Raw genomic sequence first — 18,829 nt, forward strand, 5'->3', positions numbered from 1 at the left:
AACATAAACCTAGCTTAGACTGACCACATTTAATGACAATAGTGGTCTGCCTATCACCCTCAAAACGCAGCCATTGAATTAACACTTTGAAATAAATATGGTCAACAGCACCTTTTATTCGGTGTCTCGGTCGCAGGCAGGCATGTTAAGGCAAGGCTCCGTCTCCAGGTAGACGCCATCCTGGACGGGAATGCAGTCCAACAGTGGGTCCCCAAAAAACACGGCGGGCTCAGCCAGACGGCCGATGGTGGGCCTGATGTCAAAAAAATATTGAGTGACTTTGACTTCAGCAGTAACGTTACAACAAGATGTGACGTACCGGTAGTCGCTGTAATCAGGCGAACATTTTCTACGACGGGTGCGCAGGGAGTCTCGTCCACACGCCTTCTTGCACAGAGACCATGGCTCCCAGTCTGCCCAGTTGCCAAGGACTGACAGACACAAACAAACGGCTGAGATACCATTATGTGTGTCGGGTGTGTGTTAGGGCCACAAAATGTTAGTTTTGCCAGACGATAATCAGTATTTTGGTGAAAAGTCAAATAGCAGGTACATAATTATGTCTTTTTTTATGTTATAGCATTCTCGGTGTAAGATTTTTTAGCTGAAAACTTGCATTACAGGCAAAAAAAATGAAATTTTGAGTAGAACTTTGGATATTATGTCATTATAGAAAAGAGTATTTGGACAATTTTAATGTCATTAATTTAGCTAATAATGTATGATCAGAATAGTTGTCAATTAATTCAATTGTGGATTAATGGTGGCAGCCCTATTATGAATGCAGGTGTGTGTGTGCCTACTGTAGCAAGCGTTGACATCGTAGCATCCTCGGTACTGGCTGAGGCTCACGTCGTCACCGCCGCAGAGTGCGCCGCCGTGGTCCCGATGCAAGCATTGGCGCTCTCGACTTTGACTCCCGGCAATTTGCTTGCAGCGGATGTCGCGGTCTCTGAATGGGTACTTGCATTTTTGCCACGGCGACCACTCGGACCACACGCCGTCCACTGCCGAACATGCAAACACATTGGACAGATCTGACGGGTGAAACACTCAAGCTGAAAAGTGGCCTGAATCAGTTCAATTGGCATTCGGTTTAAAGGAAAAAAAAAAATATATATATAGTCTTCACTGGAAAAATAACTATACAAAATGTCATCTGATTTAAAAAATGAATACAATTAAAGCTTAAATGCCGAAGTAGATATTGCAATATGAAGTGAAAGGCCTCACAATAATAAGGTCATATAAGAAATTGGAACCTGGACAATGGACGCCGGTATTGCAGAGACGAGTGCGCTGGTTGTCGCCCAAACATGGGCCGGCACCGTCACAGTTCCTAAGCGACACCTCCAGTCCGACGCCACACGTGACGGGGCACGCCGAAAAGGGGGACCAGGATCCCCAAGAGCTGTTTTCTGAACAATGGCGAGCCGTCAAGACGATGTGGGTGAAGCGGGAGGGCCTGGCGGCCAGTGTGTTTACCGACGCAGCTCGGGATGATGCCATCGCAGGTCTCCGTCATGCTGCTTTCGCCGGTGCAATCTTTACCTAAAATGACCAAAACAACAAATGGATGCTATATTATACATTATTTGCGGTCAGGTGGCTTCTGTGCAAAAGTTACCTTCAGGAAAGAGGGAAGGAGAGGGACTGGAACAGGTGCGCCGGCGAGTCCTGACAGAACTTGCTCCTTTCGGGACGCAAGTGGAAGAACACTCGCTCCACTGGGACCAGTCGGACCAGGACCCGTCAGCTGTCGGTCACCACAATGACAATGACGGCAGCTTTCGTCGCATCGCCTAGTCACCTACCGGGACAAATGATGTGACAAGTGGAGGTGCGCGCGTTGGATCCCATGCAGTGTCGTCCACCGTATTTGGGCGCGGGTTGATCGCACTGTCTGATGGATAATCTTATCCCTTCCCCACATTGAGCAGAGCAACTTCCTGGTGGCGACCAATCGCCCCAGTTTCCGTCCACTGAGAATAGAAAGCATATATATGTGTACACGTGTATATGTGTACATGTGTATATGTGTACATGTGTATACGTGTACATTTGTATATATATCAAACAGAAATAGATACATAGATAAATCTTACCTGGACATTTTGGGATGTCAATGCAGCTCTGCAGTTGTTCGTCCTCTCCCGGACAAGCGTTGCCCAGCGGCACTGTATCGGCGGAGGGTGCCGGATCAGAGCAGGAGCGTCGCCGCTGCTTGTACGGCGGTGCTACGCCTTCAATCGCGCATGTGGAAGAACACTTCGACCACAAAGACCACGACGACCAACCGCCGTGCACTGCAAAATTGAAGCTGCTTTCAACCCGTTTTGGACCGGGAGGGGTTGTCGATCGCCGTTAATGGCAATCAATGAGATGGCGGGGTTTACCTGGGCACTTGGATGTGGACTCACACGACACCTCGATGGCGGTGGCGCCCACGCAGGCTGCAAGGCACTCGGACGGGACCGAACAAAGCCTCTCACGTTTCCTGATCCCCATGCCTCCGCAGGTCACCGAACAAGGAGACCAAGCCTGCCACAGGCTCCAACCCTCTAAACGATGCCTTAAGTAAATTTCCACAAAGTAGGAACCATATATCCTATATTATAGCATATCCATTACGTTTCGAATTTTTAAAACTTTCCCACACCAATGTATAAACCTCCCCTACACCCTTATAAAATGTAATTGTTGTACTGTACTCTGTATATTACCTTTCCTAAAGTATCCAACCAATATACTTTGTAGGCCAACCGATAAACGTTTTTCAGGCTAGAACTTATTAATACTATAATTACCTATCGAGAAGAGAACATTTGCGATGCACCCAGGTTGCAAAAGTCGAACCACGAAATGGCGAGGGAACACGGTATGCTGTTAATTTTTAATTTACCATTGCAGCAGTTTCCATTGCATGGTTTGGCCTGCAGAGTGTTTGTGGATTTCCCTTCGCATTGCGACTGGCCAAAGCATTCTCTTCTCCTCTGAGCCACTCCCGGGCCGCAAAGATTGCTGCACGACGTCCACGGCGACCAGTCAGACCACGCCGGAGGACTGCCACACAAAAGAAAGCGGGCATTTATGAAATCACAGCGGTTAGGGATCTTACGCCCGGATTTACTGACCCACATGACTGACAGTCTCCTTCGTCTGTGATGTAACCGTAGTGATGATTGAGGCAGCAGTCTTTTTGTTTGAGGTCACCAAGTTCTTCGTGGCACGTGCCGGATGAGCGGTTGAAGCGTGCAAAACACGTCACGCCATCTGCGCTTGCACACATACAAAATGTGGGGTGATGACTTTGCAAATATTTGGGTGAAACGGACACATTTTGGGATGATTTACATTAGGGGTCACCAACTCTGGTCCTCCAGGGCACCTATTCACTTTTGTACACCGCCCTCCTCCAACAAACCTGACTCAAGTACAATCAGTATCATTATCAGGCTTTTGGGAAGCTTATTAGTTTAGAGTTCATCATTCTATTTGGGTGTGGTAAAGGGTTAGGGTTAAATAAAACAGACTTGAGGACCACAGTTGGTGACCCCTGTTATACACTCATTGGCTGCCATTGACCTTAATTATTCACTGGAACTGCATTGCGAAAATTCATTAAAAAAAAAGAGAAATATCCAATGGCATCCCTCATGAATTTACTGACCACCCCAGTATACTGTAGATTTCAATAATTGTACTATTAGTCTGTGAATATTAAATCATATGTGATATTAAAAATAACATATTTGACCTAATATATAGCAGCAGTCATAAAGGGACAGAAAAGACTATATATATATATATATATATATATATATATATATATATATATATATATATATATATATATATATATATATATATATATATATATATATATATATATATATATATATATATATATATATATATATATATATATATATATATATATATATATATATATATATATATATATATATATATATATATATATATATATATATACACACATGTAGAACTATAACAATGAAATATAATTATTTTTAAATGAATGAAAAAGATACATTATTGCTAAAACACCCAATAAAATTAATAATTTATTATTTTATTTTTCATACCAATTTACACATTGCTACCATAAATAATTGTAACTGGTATTACTGTTTTAGTAGTGCCATTGATAGATGACTGCTGGCCATTTATGTTAAAAATGGATTGATCATTTAACACAGTCAATGGGTACAAATCAGTTAAATGAGTTTTTCTTTACTACAACTACAATTACTGACTTATTTTTTTGAACATTGACCCAGATGTCAATGTGATAATTTTAGAGGTGTGTTTGAAGGCCCGACCCCAAAGAGTGATCTGTGTGAGACTCACGTGCGCACTCCACCCAGACAGCGAAGATGAGGATGCCGAAGAGTGCCGTCTTGTGGTTTTTCATGATGCCTCTCAAGTGAAACTTTTTCTTCTCTTTGCTCTTCCTTGCTCGGTGCTTGTTGCTCCGCCCCCTCACTGTTTACATCTCGTTACACATTAACTCCACCTTTGAGACTTTGATTGATTTAGACACTTTTTGAAACACAAACAAGAAGCGGGATGAGGAGCCCCGCCCACATTTATTGACAGCGCACAATTATGACATCATCACGGAGACGCGTCCCGGCGCGGGGTCGCGTGACGTCAACGGGCCCCGCCCGATTTCCGGACGTCACTGGCGGCTCGGGATTGCCTTGCATGCGACGGCGTCGGCCACCTGGGGACAACTTTTATTTGGAAGGATCCAGGAAACGGCGCAGCCGATTGGCTGTCCACCTTCAAGTTCATTCTTCGACGGCCCAAAAACTAAATGATGGATCAAAATATTTGTTTATTATAATATGTCATAGGACAACAACAAAAATCGACAAATCGTACTTACAGAGAGAGTGGGCTACGTTTGCGTGTCGTCGGCCTCCTTGGCATGGTTGACCTCTTCTTCGGGGTCGTAGTAGTAAAACTTGCGTAGGTAAGAGATCAGCGGCCTGTGGGTGGGAAGGCAGAGGTGCTCAGGCGGCGCCCACACGCTCCCGCTCGGTACACGTGGCGGAAACTAACGTGGGTAGGGGCAGTTCCCGGATGTGGTCCACACGAACCAGCTGGCGGATGCAAAAGCGACACAGGTGCTGCAGCGGCTTGACGCTGCTGAAGCGGGACACGGGATGCAGCAGTTGTACCGGCGTCGGAGGCAGACCTTGGCGCAAAAAAAGCAAAGATGACGAGATTAGCGTCCAATTCCACCCTTGCCCTGGATGTAGCGGGCGGGTCATCAACTAATATTGAACGGAACTGTGATATGACATGTACATATGATAATAAACCATGCAAATGCAGCCCAACACATATTTACTCACATAGGCATTAAGTCTAAAAAAATTCCCCAATCAGTCGGTGCGCTTTTTTATGCACTAAATTCAAGATTCTGTAGATGTTGCTTTTTGAAGCTGACATTGCTTGCTGACGCGCTATATTTATATAGTGAAAAGGTGGACATCTGGAGGAGGAATGCACGTACTTAAAGCTTGACAGTATTATAAGTCAGTGAAGATGTTTTGACCAAAACGATCCGGATTCGAGCTGAAATGGGTAAAACGAGATTGTTTTTCCCAAAATGTACTTTTTTAAACATTATTTTTCCCATACAAAGGTTGGTATAAGGCATACACATTTTGAAATGGTCAAAAAATGTCTTTAAAAAATGTCTAAGTTGACAGGTATGCATGTAACTATTGCTAGAACTATTGCTTAACTAAGTGGTGGCCTACCTGGTACCCGCGAACGCAAGAAGTAGAGAAACTTTCCATTCTTCGAGTGCATGATGGCGCGTTCAATAAACTCCACCACAGAATGGCAGCGGTCTTCAAACTTGGGATGACACCACAGACTGAAAGTACCTAAAAGAGGGCACAGCCCAACTGTCACGGGTGACCCACGGGGCACGCGTGTGTGTTGTTGTGTTACCTCGATAGTGCTCCATGCGCGTATGATGAGTGACGCTTTGCGACCTAAAACTCAGGCTGAGGATGTAACGCGGATCCGAACTGTCACGCACCAAGAAGGAGCCGTCCGCTTTGCCTCTCAGCTTCATTTCGGCATCCTCCCACGTCATGGGACCCCAATACCAGCCGCACTAGAAGGGGAATGTGCAAACAATTTCAGACGAATCTCGGTAGCGAGGGCTGTTCTGGAGCGACGCCCACCTTTTCCAATTCTCGGAGGCTGCTGGCAAAGTTGCCGGCCCCCGGGTACTCCCGGGGGAAGCGAGGCGCCGGCAGGTGAGGGCCGGGTCTGGACGGACCCCTTGGGAAGGAGTCTGTGGAGAGACAGTGGAATGGAAATATTTGACTGTGAGTAATTTGTCAATGAGTGGCTACTACTAGAATCTACTCAAATTGTATCTATATTAAATCATTGACTGTTATTTTCAGTTTGGGTAATGATCTATGTTAACTGTGACCTAGAGGTCATTCATTCATTTTCTGAACCAAAGTATCCTCACTAGGATCGCGGGGGGTGCTAAAGCCTACCCCAGCTGACTTTAGGGTTCTCAAATCTATATAATCTAATTAGGGATCTCAAAATATAACCCTAACATTGCCTTGTTCACAGGATTTGTTCTGGTCTGAATTTCAATAATTTATTCGACTCTGCAACTCACCATTGAGACTCAGGCTGTGCTGGATGGTGGACAACGAGGGGCGGGGAGACAGCGACTGCATGGAGGTCCTGTCAACGCGCTCTGACGGCAGAACTCCTGGCGGAGGCGCACCCCCCAAATCATCTGAAAGCAATGTGAGATGACAATAAACAAGAAGTCAAAGAAAAACTGATGTATAAGAGCAATTCTTAATGAACAATACCACCACCATGTTATCATATGGTCATTTTAGGCTAACTTTGCTTTGTCTGTCAGCATGAGTGCAAGTTACTGAGTTAAGAAGCTATCTAACTGGAGACATTTGAGGGAGGACTAAAGTCAAGTGTGTCCTGGAGATACAGCCAGATGTGGTGCAGATGTAAATTGTTTAAAAAAAGAAGAAGAAAGAAATAGATAGTGGAACCAGAGAAGTTGAAGTGGAAATAAAGACGCGAGTACAAGTACCAAGCAGACTGAGGCTGCGTCTGGGTGGAGGTGGAGGCGTCGGAGGGTGGAGACAATTCCTCCGAGAGATCTCCACGTCCACCAAAGAGACCGTTTCTCCTTCATGCAAAGAGAAGAGAAAGAAGACAGAAAGTAAGGAAGTGGCATTATAGGACCACTCTACGCCTATCCTCACCTGTGAAGGGTGGCGTGCAAGTCAGCGTGGGCGTCTGCATGCTAACAGAAAATAAGTAAGGGTTAGTGCCTTACCACAGTGACCTACTGACCTCACCCCGCTTCCCGTCAATCACCCACCTGTCGCTGTCCTGCGTGCTGCCGCAGGCGGACCCCCACAGTCCGGCGGAACCCCACATGTCGACCAGGCTTCCCACCGATGAGGCAGACGAAGCCAGGGAGGGCCTCTTGTCCAGAAGCCCTCCGGCACTCCCGCACGAGCTCTTGGCTCGGAACAGTCTACTGAGGCGCCCCCTCAGAGAGCCCCCTTTCCTGGATTTCCCCCTGGGCGTTCTGTCTCCACCCGGGTCCCCTTCCGGGACCACCAGTGGAGAAGCCGAACGCCCTACTGCGCCTGAACCGAGTTTGGGGGTGGAGGCCCGGCTTTGGGGTTGCGAGCGTGACTGGTGCTGTGGGCGGCGCCGTGGCTCCGGGGACGGGGGGAAGGTGGGGACAGCTCCAATCTGGTCGCAGGGGACGCCGTGGATGGGTGCAGGGGGGCGCCAGGTCCGATGGGTGCAGACACCCGCTTCTCCGGCGAGTCTGTGGACCTGCTGCATCAGCCCGCTGAGGGTCCCACTGCAAAACACTGGCTCCGCCCTCCGACAGGTCCCAACATCCCCCTCTGCCCCCAAACCTTCCAGCACCAACAGGGCATCGCTGGTCTCGCTGGGGTCCTCGCCCTGTGCCATCCCCCTGGCAGCTAGGAGACAGGAGCACCGGCCCCTTTCAGCACCCCGCTCCGGACTCGAGTTCAGAGCCAGGACCATGTCCTCATCATCACCGCCACAATTTTTCCGGGGCCACTTAGCTAGGGGGTGGAGGAGGACCGACTCGGAAGGACCGGATTCTTCGGTACGCCACTGAAGGTTCTCCTCCGAAGATGGCGGGCGGCAGGGTTCTCGGTCCTCCGCGCCTTCAGTTGGATGCGAGCCGGATCCCGAAGAGTGCGGCCAACAGGTTTCTCTCCCCTCCAGTGGCGGTTGCTCCATACTGAAATCCATTATCCGGTTCTGGAAAACCATCAACTTCGCCCTGGATCCAGCAGGAGGAAAGTCCAAGCCATCCTCCACCTCCTCCTCCTCGGAACCTGATGGGTTCTCGGGCGAGAGCAGCCCACCTTCCAGCTCCCCATTGCCCGGCAGAGGGGAGCTATAGTGCGGGGACGCGGAACCGATGTCCGGGGGAGGACCCCCAGTGTCCACATCGAAGACGGGGTGAGGTAGGGCGCCTTTCCCAGACGTGACGTGTTCGGGCTGGTCCAGATGCGAGACAAGGAGGCGCATCAACACAAAGTCCGGGGACATTTGGTCCCCCATCGTCGCGATCTAACGGGAGCTTGTCTTAGCTTGGCTAAAAGGAGGAGGGCTGCGGGAGCCCGGACGACGGCGATCGCTGGCGGCGGGCGGGTCGGTGGCAGCGGCGGCGGGCCGGAGACATGTCCGCCCGCCTGCCCGACCCGCAGCCTCCCAGAAGAACAACGACGATGGAGACAAGATGGAGAAAAAGAGGACGATGGCTGAGTTAGCCGTTAGCTCTAGCCTCCTCCGTCTTCCGACACAACATGGATGCGAAGCGTTGTACGCGTGCGCATCATCGGTGTCATTCCTCCATCGGGAACGCACGCAAGTGCACATGTGATTATTTTCAGTGTCATCGCAGAGTCCATACTTTTATGCTTTTGCACAAATGTTTTCTGTATATGCAAACAATTTGAGTTTTCTATCCTAATCCCAAGGCTTTAAGGATCAAGAGACGGTAGGCAATAGTTTGTATTGAAGAAAAAGCCCCAACTTACTGATGAAATATATATGTATATGGTATTTTTCATTGTTCAAATTGATATAATTGAACTTATCTTTGTGTTTTAAGTTATATACATGTGTGTAAATAAAGTATTAATTAGAAAACATGCCCATCTAATGAGGTCAAGCAACAACAAAAAATGACTTAGTATTTAAAGGGCTGTTAATTTCTACTTTCTTTTTTAAGTTGTCAATTCAAAGTGAACACAAATTTAATAGCATAGCAGCTCATAATTTTAAAAACTCCAGCTGGCTCATTCAAACCTTCTGTTGTTTTGTTGCCTTAGGCAACTAGTCTTCTGTTATTGAGGCCTATTCCTCCTAAATTAAAGCACAAACAAAATGAAGAGACAAGATGTACTCATGTTTTAACTATATTTATATTAGAATCATTCAATTTAAAGAAGAACCTGAAACTAAAAAGCGGGGGGCGCACAGCCACTGCCCTCCACACACGGTCCCAGCAACGAGATGGAGAAGAGACAGAGAAAGGCACAAGTCGTGAGACCGACGACATGACAGAGAGAGAACACATCGAAAAGAAAAAAAAAACACAGGGGAAAAAAAGCGCCACCGACACGACGGAGAGAACATGTCGATAAGATAGACACGCAAAAAAAAGGGGGGGGCCAAAGTCAGCCCAGGTGACACACAAAAGGCACGAGTTTTTGCTGAACGGACGACGTTCGTTCCGACCCAAAACAACAGAAGGCACAAAGACATTTGAGACAAACAAAAAAAAAAATCAACACTTGTCTTGCTGGCGAGGAGAGCAAGAACAGGACGGACGAGTTGCTGAACGCCACTGAGGTAAAAAACAAAACAAAACAAAAAAACTACAAAATAAAATTAAAAAAACAACAACCAACCGAGAGGCGCCGAATGATGACATCACCGGTCAGACTTACACACATTCACTCAGTCAGATGGCCTATTATACAAACACTGTCTCACACACACAAACATAACCATTCACAATCTAACACACTCTCTAATACCCTCACGCGTGCACGCACGTGCCCGCTCCCCGTGGATGAGGTTGTTGTGGAGGTTAGCGGCGGTCGTGAGGTACACGTGTAAGTCGTTAGTGTCGTTTCAACGCTTTTCTGCGTGCGTGCGTGCGATCCACTCTCGTACGCTTTAGTGTTTACGAGCTCCCCTGACGACAGGTCGCTCGTCAGAAAAAGGAGTACTGGTTGTCCACGGCTCGTGCCGGCGGCCGGGCGGCTTCTGGCTCATCTTCTTCCGCCGCCGCCTCGGTTTGCCGCGGTGGGGCATCCCGCCCGTCCCGCTCCTCCGCCGTACCGCCACTTGTCGCCGTCGCGGCCTCCGTCTCTGTCGGCTGTGCCCTCTCCTGGGGCGGGGACGGGGGCGGTGGGCGTCCCGGGGGTAGGGGGGGCGGCTGAGGGGGGCTACGGGGTCTGCTGGTCAAGTCTAGAGAGAAAAAAAAAAAAGAAAGAAAAAGTCGTGAATGTGGGAGTAGGGAGGAGAGGCGATGGGGAAGAATTAAGGTTAGGAGCAAATGGCAGTGAGCGGGCAAGTTGTGGTTGTCATGGAAACGGTCAACTTCTTTGGTCCAGGGGATTGTCACCAGGCACATACAAATAATAAGTTGACTTATTACATAATAAACCGCAGAAATGTTGTTGTGTGGTCAGTGTAACATTTGTTTATGTTAACACTGCAATGGGCTAAAGTGACTATGAATCAAGTGTGATGAAGTAAAAATAAATTATATTTTTTCTAAAATAAGCAGTAACAAACAAAAATGGAGCAATCTAGCATCATTTCAAATTTCTAGGTCAATTTTTTGAAGCATGAGTGGATCTGTCCTTAGGATGGCCGACAAGAGACAACATCTATCCCTATTGAGGCGCAAAAGCCTTATATTACGACATCCATAAGCAAACCACATGGACACAACGACTTGATGCTAAAACACACACACACACACCCACACACGCAGAGTGCCCAACGACACAAATGCGAGTCACTTACACACAGTCAGAGATGGGGGTTGATGGAGAGTCGGGATGGCGCGTGGTGATGACATCACAGACGGTAGGCCGGCTGCCCGCCCGGTCGCGCCCTGCAAGGATGAGTGACGGACAAACACAACAAGATGTCAGATGCACGTGGGCTGGCCGGAGCGGCGAGAGCGGGCGGAAGAGTCGTCCGAGGTCGCGAGGGGGGGAGCCGCCGGGGTAAGGGCTGGGGTCGTACCTGGCTGCCGGACGGCCGCCGCCCCAACAAAGCTGATGAGCGTGACGTCAGAGGCGCCTCCTGACTCCAGCGGGATGGGGTGCACGCGGAAGTGCTCCAGCATGTCGAAGATGGACTGGAACCAAAGGTGCTGCACGCGGCATTGCCCGTCCTCGTTTAGGGAGAGGCGCAGGTGCTGAGTGGGAAGATGAGAATGGACGCCATGTTATGACAGGCCACTTTCTATGTACCTTCCAAAATAATATTTCATTTTAATGTTACTTGGGCCCCCAAGTTGCATTAAATGTAATGTTAACTAGGTCTCTATGAGGTAGTTTTTTTTTTTTTTTTAATGGGCAAAAATAGTCATAGTGATATTTTTTTTCAAAACAACAATGGCGGAGTGGTACACCAGCATCATGTCTGAATGACATTGTCAGCTGATGCGAAGGTGTGCTCACCTTAGCCTTCCCCTGGAAGTTGAAGGTGAGAACGTATTCACCACGCCGTGTCTCGCTTTGGCGCACGAGGAAGACGCCATGGCTCGCCGGCCCGCCCGCCAGTACCAGCTGGGCCGCTTTGAGGCGCGATAAGGTACCGTGGAACCACTGGCACTCGCTTAGCGGGTGCTCTAGCGGCTCGCCCGCTGTCCCCTCGGAGAAAAGGAAGGAACCTGATGTGCACAGGGGGCAAGAAAAAAAATGTTACTTGAAAAATTCAAATCAAGTGGTAAATATGCCAAAGGGGCTCTGTATTCACCTGTAGCATCCGGCGTCTCCGCAAAGGGCGTACCTAGACTTGCCCCGCCGAGAATGCGCGCCTCAGCGTCGTCCAGGGGGGCTCGGGGTGGCAGTTCGGGTGGGAGCGGCTCCATCGGAGGGGAGGAGCCCGCCACGCCGCCGTAGCACACTTGAACGAGAAAGAGCAGCGTAAAGCGACTGCCGATGTGGGAAAATTCGGCAGATCTCACCTTGTGAAAGGCGGTCCACGATTTCCGGCGTGCCGCCAATTTCTGAGGGAACGCCGCCGTCGGGATCTTCTTGGCAACTGCAAAAGACGCCAACATCAAGTTTAGGACACAACTTAATTAGATTAGACGTAGTGCTTACCTAAGACAGACACCGTTACGGATGTCACTGAGCCACGCCCTCATCTGGACGGCGTCCCGCGTTTCTATCACGTACTGGACGGCCCCTTCCAGCTGAGGAACAAATACGGGTGAGTGGAAAGAGACGTTGGGGAAAATGGCCAACAACTGTTTGTTTGTCGTCTCACCCGCAGAAGAAAGCTGTTTTCCTTATCGGGAACCTCCAGCGCCGTGGTGCTCCTAACATCGACGATGGCGCCGCACGACACTGTCCGCCGCGGTTTGGAGGCCTGACCAAGAGGGGAGACAAGTTTTTATTTATTTCAAATATTGCTACCTAATAATGATTTGTAATAGTGGAGAAAAACATCTATCCTAATTAGTAGCCATTTTGGTCTCATTGACGTCTAAAATGTTTTCTCATTTTTGCCGTCATCTCACCTTGGGCGGAACGAAGAATTCCAAGTAGTACTCCTCGCCTCGCTCGCCTTCCCGTTCCCGCTCTCGGAGGACCAGCCGACACTTGTGCCAGCGCCCGCCCCTCCACGGCACGTTGCCGCCACCGCCGCCAACCGCCGCGATGTTACTGTCGGGGCCGTGAAGCGGGAGCGCGAAGGAGAAGCCCGGGAAGCCGTGACCGGCACTCAGCTCGTCATTGGATGAACTGACGCTGACCCCGCCTTCCCGGACCAGCCGGCCCACTTTCCTCGGCGCGGCCGCGGGCAGCAGCACGGCGGAGGCGGCACTCGGAGTCAGCACGGGGGGCGGCGATCGTGTCAGTCGCAGTTTTTCCAAACGTAGGCTCCACTTGTCCTTCTCGCCAGCTTCGCCGTTGCTCCGCCTCCGGTCCCGAGCCGCGTCCGAAAACGAGAGGGAGGTGGCGCTGCTGGACGACGAGGGGGGCAGGGAGGATGACGATGAGTGGGGTAGCGACAGGGGCATGGACAGTGACACGGGCATGGAAGAGGGAGGCGGCGGAGGTTGGCCGCCTGCATTCCGGCCTAGAGCGCCATCCTGGGCGCCCACGGTGTAGCCGTAGCTAGCGGGCAGTGGGCTTGACGCCGAATCGCTGGACGCGCTTCGCCAGTGCAGGATCCCGCGCACGCTCCCACGGACGCTGCGCCCCACGTTGCGCAGCGAGAAGCGCTTCTTTACTTTGTTTTTCGAACCGCTCCCGCTTTTAGAGCTTGGTGGGGGCGTGGATGGTCCCCGGGAGCCGTCCAGGCCGTCCAGACCGTCCCCTTCGCCACTCTCGCCTTCCCGCTCATCTGGCTCCGCCTCCTCCCCTACGGAGGCTGTCCTGGGCCAGCCCTCTTCTTCTTCTTCGGCGGGCGCATCTCCGTCTAATGTGACGACGGCCCTCTCATCCCGCCTGCCATTATTGCCACCCACGGAGGAGCAGCAGGACGACGACGAAGACGGCGGGAGGACCTGCCCCTGAGCGTAGGGGTCCTGAAATGTGTCTCCGCTGCGGTTGTCCAGCACAAGGCGAACGGGTGCCGGTTTGGAGCCCCCGCGCGCGCCACTAGCGGCGGGGCAAAGCGAGGCGGCTCCCCCGGATGCCGAGGAGGGGGAGGCGGCCTCTTCTTCCAAAGACGTGGCGTCCGACTGGGGTGCCCAGCTCGCCGGCTCCTCCCTGCCGGGTGCGGCGGGAGGCGGCGGAGCCCCTTCCAACTCACTCTGAAAATGGCGGACAAAGCGATCCGTGAAGCGTCGACAGAAGGCAGTAGCCGAGTCAGGGGAGTAGTGCGGGTTCTCTAAAAGAAACGCTCGGAAGTGCCGTGCAAAGTCGCCAGCCGCCACGCGGGCGTGGAGCTCGCAAAATTCAGTCCAGCTGAGTGAAGGTGAGGGCGAAGGAGTGGGCGTGTCCGACAGTGAGGACGGCTGGGTGAGCGGGGGAGGGCTCATAAGGGGTGGGAGGGGCGGAGGCCGGGGCAATAAAGGTAGCAAAGAGGGCGACGGCGGAGAGGGCGAGGGAGAGGGCGACGGGGGTAAGGAGGAAGAGTTCGCGGCCCGTGGGCTGGGAGGAGTTAAAAGAGCGCCGTTCATGGTCCCGCCGACGACGACCAATCGGACCGGTCCGGGGGAAAAGTCCGACGGCTTACGGGCGAGTGTGGGGCTCCTCCGCTCAAGTGCCGCGATGCATTATGAGAGTTAGTGTCTTTCGGCTACATGTTACCGACGATGTCCATGGTTGCTCTTGCCGCCGGGTAGGCGGTGGCAGGGACGTAGTCACTTGCGCCAAGCCACATGCTGATCTGTTTCAGAACAAAGTAGAATATGTCAAATGTTTTGGAATCAGCATTTTCTCAAAAAAATGTAGTACAAGTGATTAGTAGACATTTTCAATCCAAAATTTGAAATGGAAAATTTAAAGAAACACACCCACATAAACTAAATTACAATGTGAATTGAAAAAAAAATCTCGTTTTGTTTTAGGAATGTATTGTGACTAAACAGAGCTCCACCATGTTGCTGCCATTGACGGCAGTAGACGTCCAATCAATTAAACTAGAAGGGGGCTGGAAGTGATGGAATGATCGTTCTCAAATGGACGCCCATTATCATCAATAAGTCATAATTCCATTTTGCATTATCACAACACATACTTTGTCATCTGAGCTGGCAGTGAAGGGGTTAAGCGAATAATAACTTCTGAACAGACGTCTACAGTAGTTACTACTGACCTTAAAAAGGGTTAATAGCGGGGAAAACAACATTTACAAAATATATACATATTTGAAAGGGGGGAAATCGCATGCATCGATTAGAACAAATCTTTGCGTTTATTCTGGGAACGTTAGAGATGGAATGACAGAAAATGCCGCGTGCAAGTGGGGTTATGATTGTTGCCACTTGCCAGCATGATGTGCGGGTGACGTCGAACTGGTAAATACACGGCTGGAAAAGGACGTGAACTGGGAGAGTGCAGGTCGCTCTATTCACGAAAAAAAAACAGAATCTAGGACTGAGCGTCGCGTTTGTCTCGATGGGCGGGCCGCTTCGCCTCCCGAATCGTTCGCTCGTTCGTCCCGTGCGAAAAGTCGTCGCTCGGCCCCCGAATCAATGCGCTGTGCCCCTCGGCTAGCCCTTAGCTCTGCTAGCCTGTTAGCCGTGATCGCTCGAAAACGCCTGCCTACCTGCCAAATCGAAGCCCAGCTCGGTGCAGGGCGAGCGGGGAGATGTTTTTGCAGTCCCCGCGTCCTCTTTCGCTTCTCCTTCTTTTGCTTGTTGCTCAACAACCAGATTGCGGGTGAGACGAGACGAGATGCAGCGAGACGCGAGCCTGCTGATTGCTGCTGATGCTCGCGCCGACGAAGCCTCGCGAGACTCAACGAGATTGCGACGTAACCGCTTGCTTCATGCAGACAGAGTCAGAGAGGCTGAGATTGACAATAACAATATTTTGACATAGTATTTTGAATGCAAAGATAAAATGATAGGTGTTTTGATACTTCTGGGCAAATTTTACATTTGCAAAATTATATTCTGTAAATTTCACAGCATGTTTTAGTGTTCAAAATTTTGAATTCAATTGAATTGAATGCTTTTATTCTCATTGTACAAGTATAATGGGATTAAAGATACACTATGAATAAATAATCAATGAAAAAGTGATTAATAACTAGTCAACAACATAAATAGAGAGGGAAGTGCACAAATAACAACAACAAACACAGATAAATAATCAATAAATATCTCATAAATAAGTAGTCAACATAATATAAGTAGAAGTCAACATAATATAATAAACAAGGCAGTTGATTGCTATTGTATTTTTTAAGGATTCTGTCAATGCAATCATTTGCATACAGCAATGGGGTTTGATCTACGTCCCAGTGCTCAGTTTTACTGGCCTGCAGCAAATTATTAAAATATAATATATAAACATACATATATCAAATGTGATGAATTGAGTGATTTTCTTGACGTTTTGATATAACTGGACAATGTCTTTATACCTCTGGATTATTTTGATGCATGTGGCCCTTAACTCAAGTATTATAGAATGCAGAAAGTTTTAAATGGTTAAGTACAATCTTATGTCAAATATTGAAAAATACTGAAACATATCTGAAGGTTTGAATAAAGAGAAAAAGGTTGAGTTCAAAATATCTCCATTTTATTCAGATTGTTTAATATATACGCTGGATAAAAACGTTCACATCTTGCCAAGATGTCAAAAAAGAGATAAACAATATTCAAAACAGAATTTTTAAGCAATGAGGTGGCAAAAAATCAATCCAGCATAGGATAGTAATGGTCACTTCATTTTATACTTGTTTTCATTTAATTTTTTTTCATAAACTTGACAGTAACTAATATTTCCGCTGCCTTAACACCCGTCGAATGACCCCTGGCGGGGGTCTGGCGAAGGGGCGTCACACGCAGCCAGCGTCATCGATCAGGGAGCATGACGTCATCTGCTGAGGATGACGACGTCATCGCTCCCGTGCGTGTCGTCACTGGTCGTGTCCGGTTGAGCCGTCAGACTGCTCCTACCACACACACACACACACACACACACACAAAGGTCACGTGACCTTTCTTTACTCACATATCATTTGAAATTTCATTTCAAGTCTTTTGTCAATACTCCTACTTTTATGCCTTTGAGACAAAATAGCGCCTGAAAAAGTAATAGTTTCTCTATAAAATTTACAATGTAATGTCCATCGTCTACATAGAAGTAGAGGAGACCTGATTAATAGATTACCAGTTGTATTTTTAGAAGGTATATGTCTTTTTTTTGTTTAACCAACCTGGAGCATTCACTCTTTGAGCTTCTTCTTTTCGCTGTTTTGGAGTTTCTCGACGATCTTGCGCTCGTGTCCAGTCGGATTGGGCCTGTTTGTGTTTTCGCTGGCCTCCTTCTTGCTGCGGCCCTTGCGGGAAGCCCCCTCTGATGAGGTTACCATGGTCAGGAGAAACGGGAGAAAGACAAAAAGGACAGCCAAGTTGATCTCAGGGACACAATAGCACCACCAGAGCACTTAAATTTAGTACCTGTGTACATGTAGTATGGTATGTAGTAATAATAGGGATGATTCTACTTTGCGGTTTTTGGATTATCGTGCCCATGTCTGTTTACATTATCTGCCATATTTGAGGGATTACTGCAATGGCAACCCTTTCTACAAAGTCATAAATGACAATCCATCTGAAAAATTCAAACCTACAAGCATTTTTTTACTCAAAACAAATAGTTTTGGACCATTGTAAGATCAACAGTATTTCTCAAAATTGTTGTTTTTTTCGGTCGATGAATCTTGTCTTACGTAATGGAAAACCATAACTATTCTGGCTTTCAATCAAACATATGGACAAATTATGGCCTACCAGCCACTCCTAGTGCTCCTAATGGATTGGACGCCTTTTGCTGTCCATGGCACAGAAATATCATTTTTGCTAATTCCAATTAATCTGCCGAGTAATACCTGTGTACTTATCGCTGAGGTTGTAGTACTCATATTGGTCGTAGTACTGCTCCTCGAAGTTGCTGGGCTTCAAGTTGTTGACGTCGACGTGACTCATGGCGACCGTTCACTGCTTTCCGGACAAAATGCAAAAACTCTCTCACTCTGGTTGTGTCTGGGGGCTGGAGGGAGCTTCCACTTTTATGGGACCTCCAAGTTCCCGCCTCCCACCCCCAACGCAGACCTTGTTTTCATGGAAAGTTTCAGACTCCTCCTGCTATTGCATCATTTTGAAAACAAGCGAGAAAACTACCATCTGATGTGTCCTGTTTAACTTCGGACCTCACGTGAGAACTTTAACTGTCCGTTATGCCAACTTTCCCACCTTTTAGCCTTGACCTTCTAACCTTTGCACCCTGACCTCATTCAAACTGTATGGAAGCAGTCACAGTGCTTTCCTTCATGCACTTCAAACCAGAAATGGAGAATATTTCACATCCCATCTTCACATTTTACAGAATAGTACACATGTAACATACCAAAACATGCAAATATTTTTTTGAATGCTAAATAAGTTTGAAGTACCCCCTGAAATGCATTTTTTTTTGTGAAATATCAAAGGAATGTTCTCATCTCATCTCATTTTCTGATCCGCTTTATACTCACTAGGGTCGCAGGGGGTGCTGGAGCCTATCCCAGCTGACTGGCCAGAGGCCACCGATTCCACATATTGATGTCCACATATTGTGAAATGGCCACTTTGCTTTTTAACAACAATCTGAGTCACAGACAAAGTACTGATTTATTTTCATGTCGGTCATTTTGAATATGACTCACAAAACCATCTGGAAGAGTATTTTTTAACACTTAAGTATAGTGTGGTGAGTAAAAATGTGCATGACCTAATTTTTCTTTCTTTATCTGACTACCACTTCGCAATAACTCACAAACATTCAACTTCTACTTATCAGTT

The 18,829-nt window shown here is 48.4% G+C and overlaps 4 protein-coding genes across 6 annotated transcripts; all 4 read right to left on the reverse strand.

The window, feature by feature from the left end:
• Nucleotides 1-96: 96 nt before the first annotated feature.
• On the reverse strand, nucleotides 97-4,583 carry LOC144208719 (properdin-like). The gene is made up of 12 exons (XM_077734709.1): nucleotides 4,372-4,583; nucleotides 3,135-3,273; nucleotides 2,903-3,063; nucleotides 2,397-2,561; nucleotides 2,106-2,306; nucleotides 1,815-1,982; nucleotides 1,628-1,756; nucleotides 1,486-1,551; nucleotides 1,263-1,418; nucleotides 804-1,007; nucleotides 320-431; nucleotides 97-253 (listed from the first exon to the last, which is right to left on the reverse strand). Exons 1-12 carry the CDS (start codon nucleotides 4,433-4,435, stop codon nucleotides 115-117), a joined length of 1,704 nt encoding a protein of 567 aa, XP_077590835.1. The 5' UTR covers nucleotides 4,436-4,583; the 3' UTR covers nucleotides 97-114.
• Nucleotides 4,584-4,591: 8 nt separating this feature from the next.
• On the reverse strand, nucleotides 4,592-8,957 carry LOC144208718 (suppressor of cytokine signaling 7-like). The gene is made up of 10 exons (XM_077734707.1): nucleotides 7,427-8,957; nucleotides 7,308-7,348; nucleotides 7,133-7,231; nucleotides 6,689-6,811; nucleotides 6,231-6,343; nucleotides 5,992-6,160; nucleotides 5,796-5,924; nucleotides 5,089-5,224; nucleotides 4,913-5,015; nucleotides 4,592-4,836 (listed from the first exon to the last, which is right to left on the reverse strand). Exons 1-9 carry the CDS (start codon nucleotides 8,662-8,664, stop codon nucleotides 4,925-4,927), a joined length of 2,139 nt encoding a protein of 712 aa, XP_077590833.1. The 5' UTR covers nucleotides 8,665-8,957; the 3' UTR covers nucleotides 4,592-4,836; nucleotides 4,913-4,924.
• Nucleotides 8,958-9,511: 554 nt separating this feature from the next.
• On the reverse strand, nucleotides 9,512-15,793 carry sh2b1 (SH2B adaptor protein 1). 2 transcript variants are annotated; one of them, XM_077735274.1, is made up of 10 exons: nucleotides 15,580-15,793; nucleotides 12,881-14,697; nucleotides 12,628-12,729; nucleotides 12,462-12,553; nucleotides 12,323-12,399; nucleotides 12,112-12,261; nucleotides 11,814-12,025; nucleotides 11,374-11,548; nucleotides 11,149-11,239; nucleotides 10,426-10,584 (listed from the first exon to the last, which is right to left on the reverse strand). In XM_077735274.1, exons 2-10 carry the CDS (start codon nucleotides 14,486-14,488, stop codon nucleotides 10,563-10,565), a joined length of 2,529 nt encoding a protein of 842 aa, XP_077591400.1. In that variant the 5' UTR covers nucleotides 14,489-14,697; nucleotides 15,580-15,793; the 3' UTR covers nucleotides 10,426-10,562. The 2 variants fall into 2 exon arrangements, with proteins under 2 accessions (XP_077591399.1, XP_077591400.1); XM_077735273.1 differs by lacking the exon at nucleotides 11,149-11,239 and having other exon boundaries at nucleotides 9,512-10,584.
• A 747-nt stretch (nucleotides 15,794-16,540) lies between these two features.
• On the reverse strand, nucleotides 16,541-18,045 carry nupr1b (nuclear protein 1b). 2 transcript variants are annotated; one of them, XM_077734603.1, is made up of 3 exons: nucleotides 17,878-18,045; nucleotides 17,203-17,342; nucleotides 16,541-16,938 (listed from the first exon to the last, which is right to left on the reverse strand). In XM_077734603.1, the coding sequence occupies exons 1-2, from the start codon at nucleotides 17,972-17,974 to the stop codon at nucleotides 17,212-17,214; spliced, it is 228 nt and encodes a 75-aa protein (XP_077590729.1). In that variant the 5' UTR covers nucleotides 17,975-18,045; the 3' UTR covers nucleotides 16,541-16,938; nucleotides 17,203-17,211. The 2 variants fall into 2 exon arrangements, with proteins under 2 accessions (XP_077590729.1, XP_077590730.1); XM_077734604.1 differs by having other exon boundaries at nucleotides 16,541-16,941.
• Nucleotides 18,046-18,829: the final 784 nt, after the last annotated feature.

The sequence above is a fragment of the Stigmatopora nigra genome, chromosome 15 (genome assembly GCF_051989575.1).
Source record: "Stigmatopora nigra isolate UIUO_SnigA chromosome 15, RoL_Snig_1.1, whole genome shotgun sequence".
NCBI lineage: Eukaryota > Metazoa > Chordata > Actinopteri > Syngnathiformes > Syngnathidae > Stigmatopora > Stigmatopora nigra.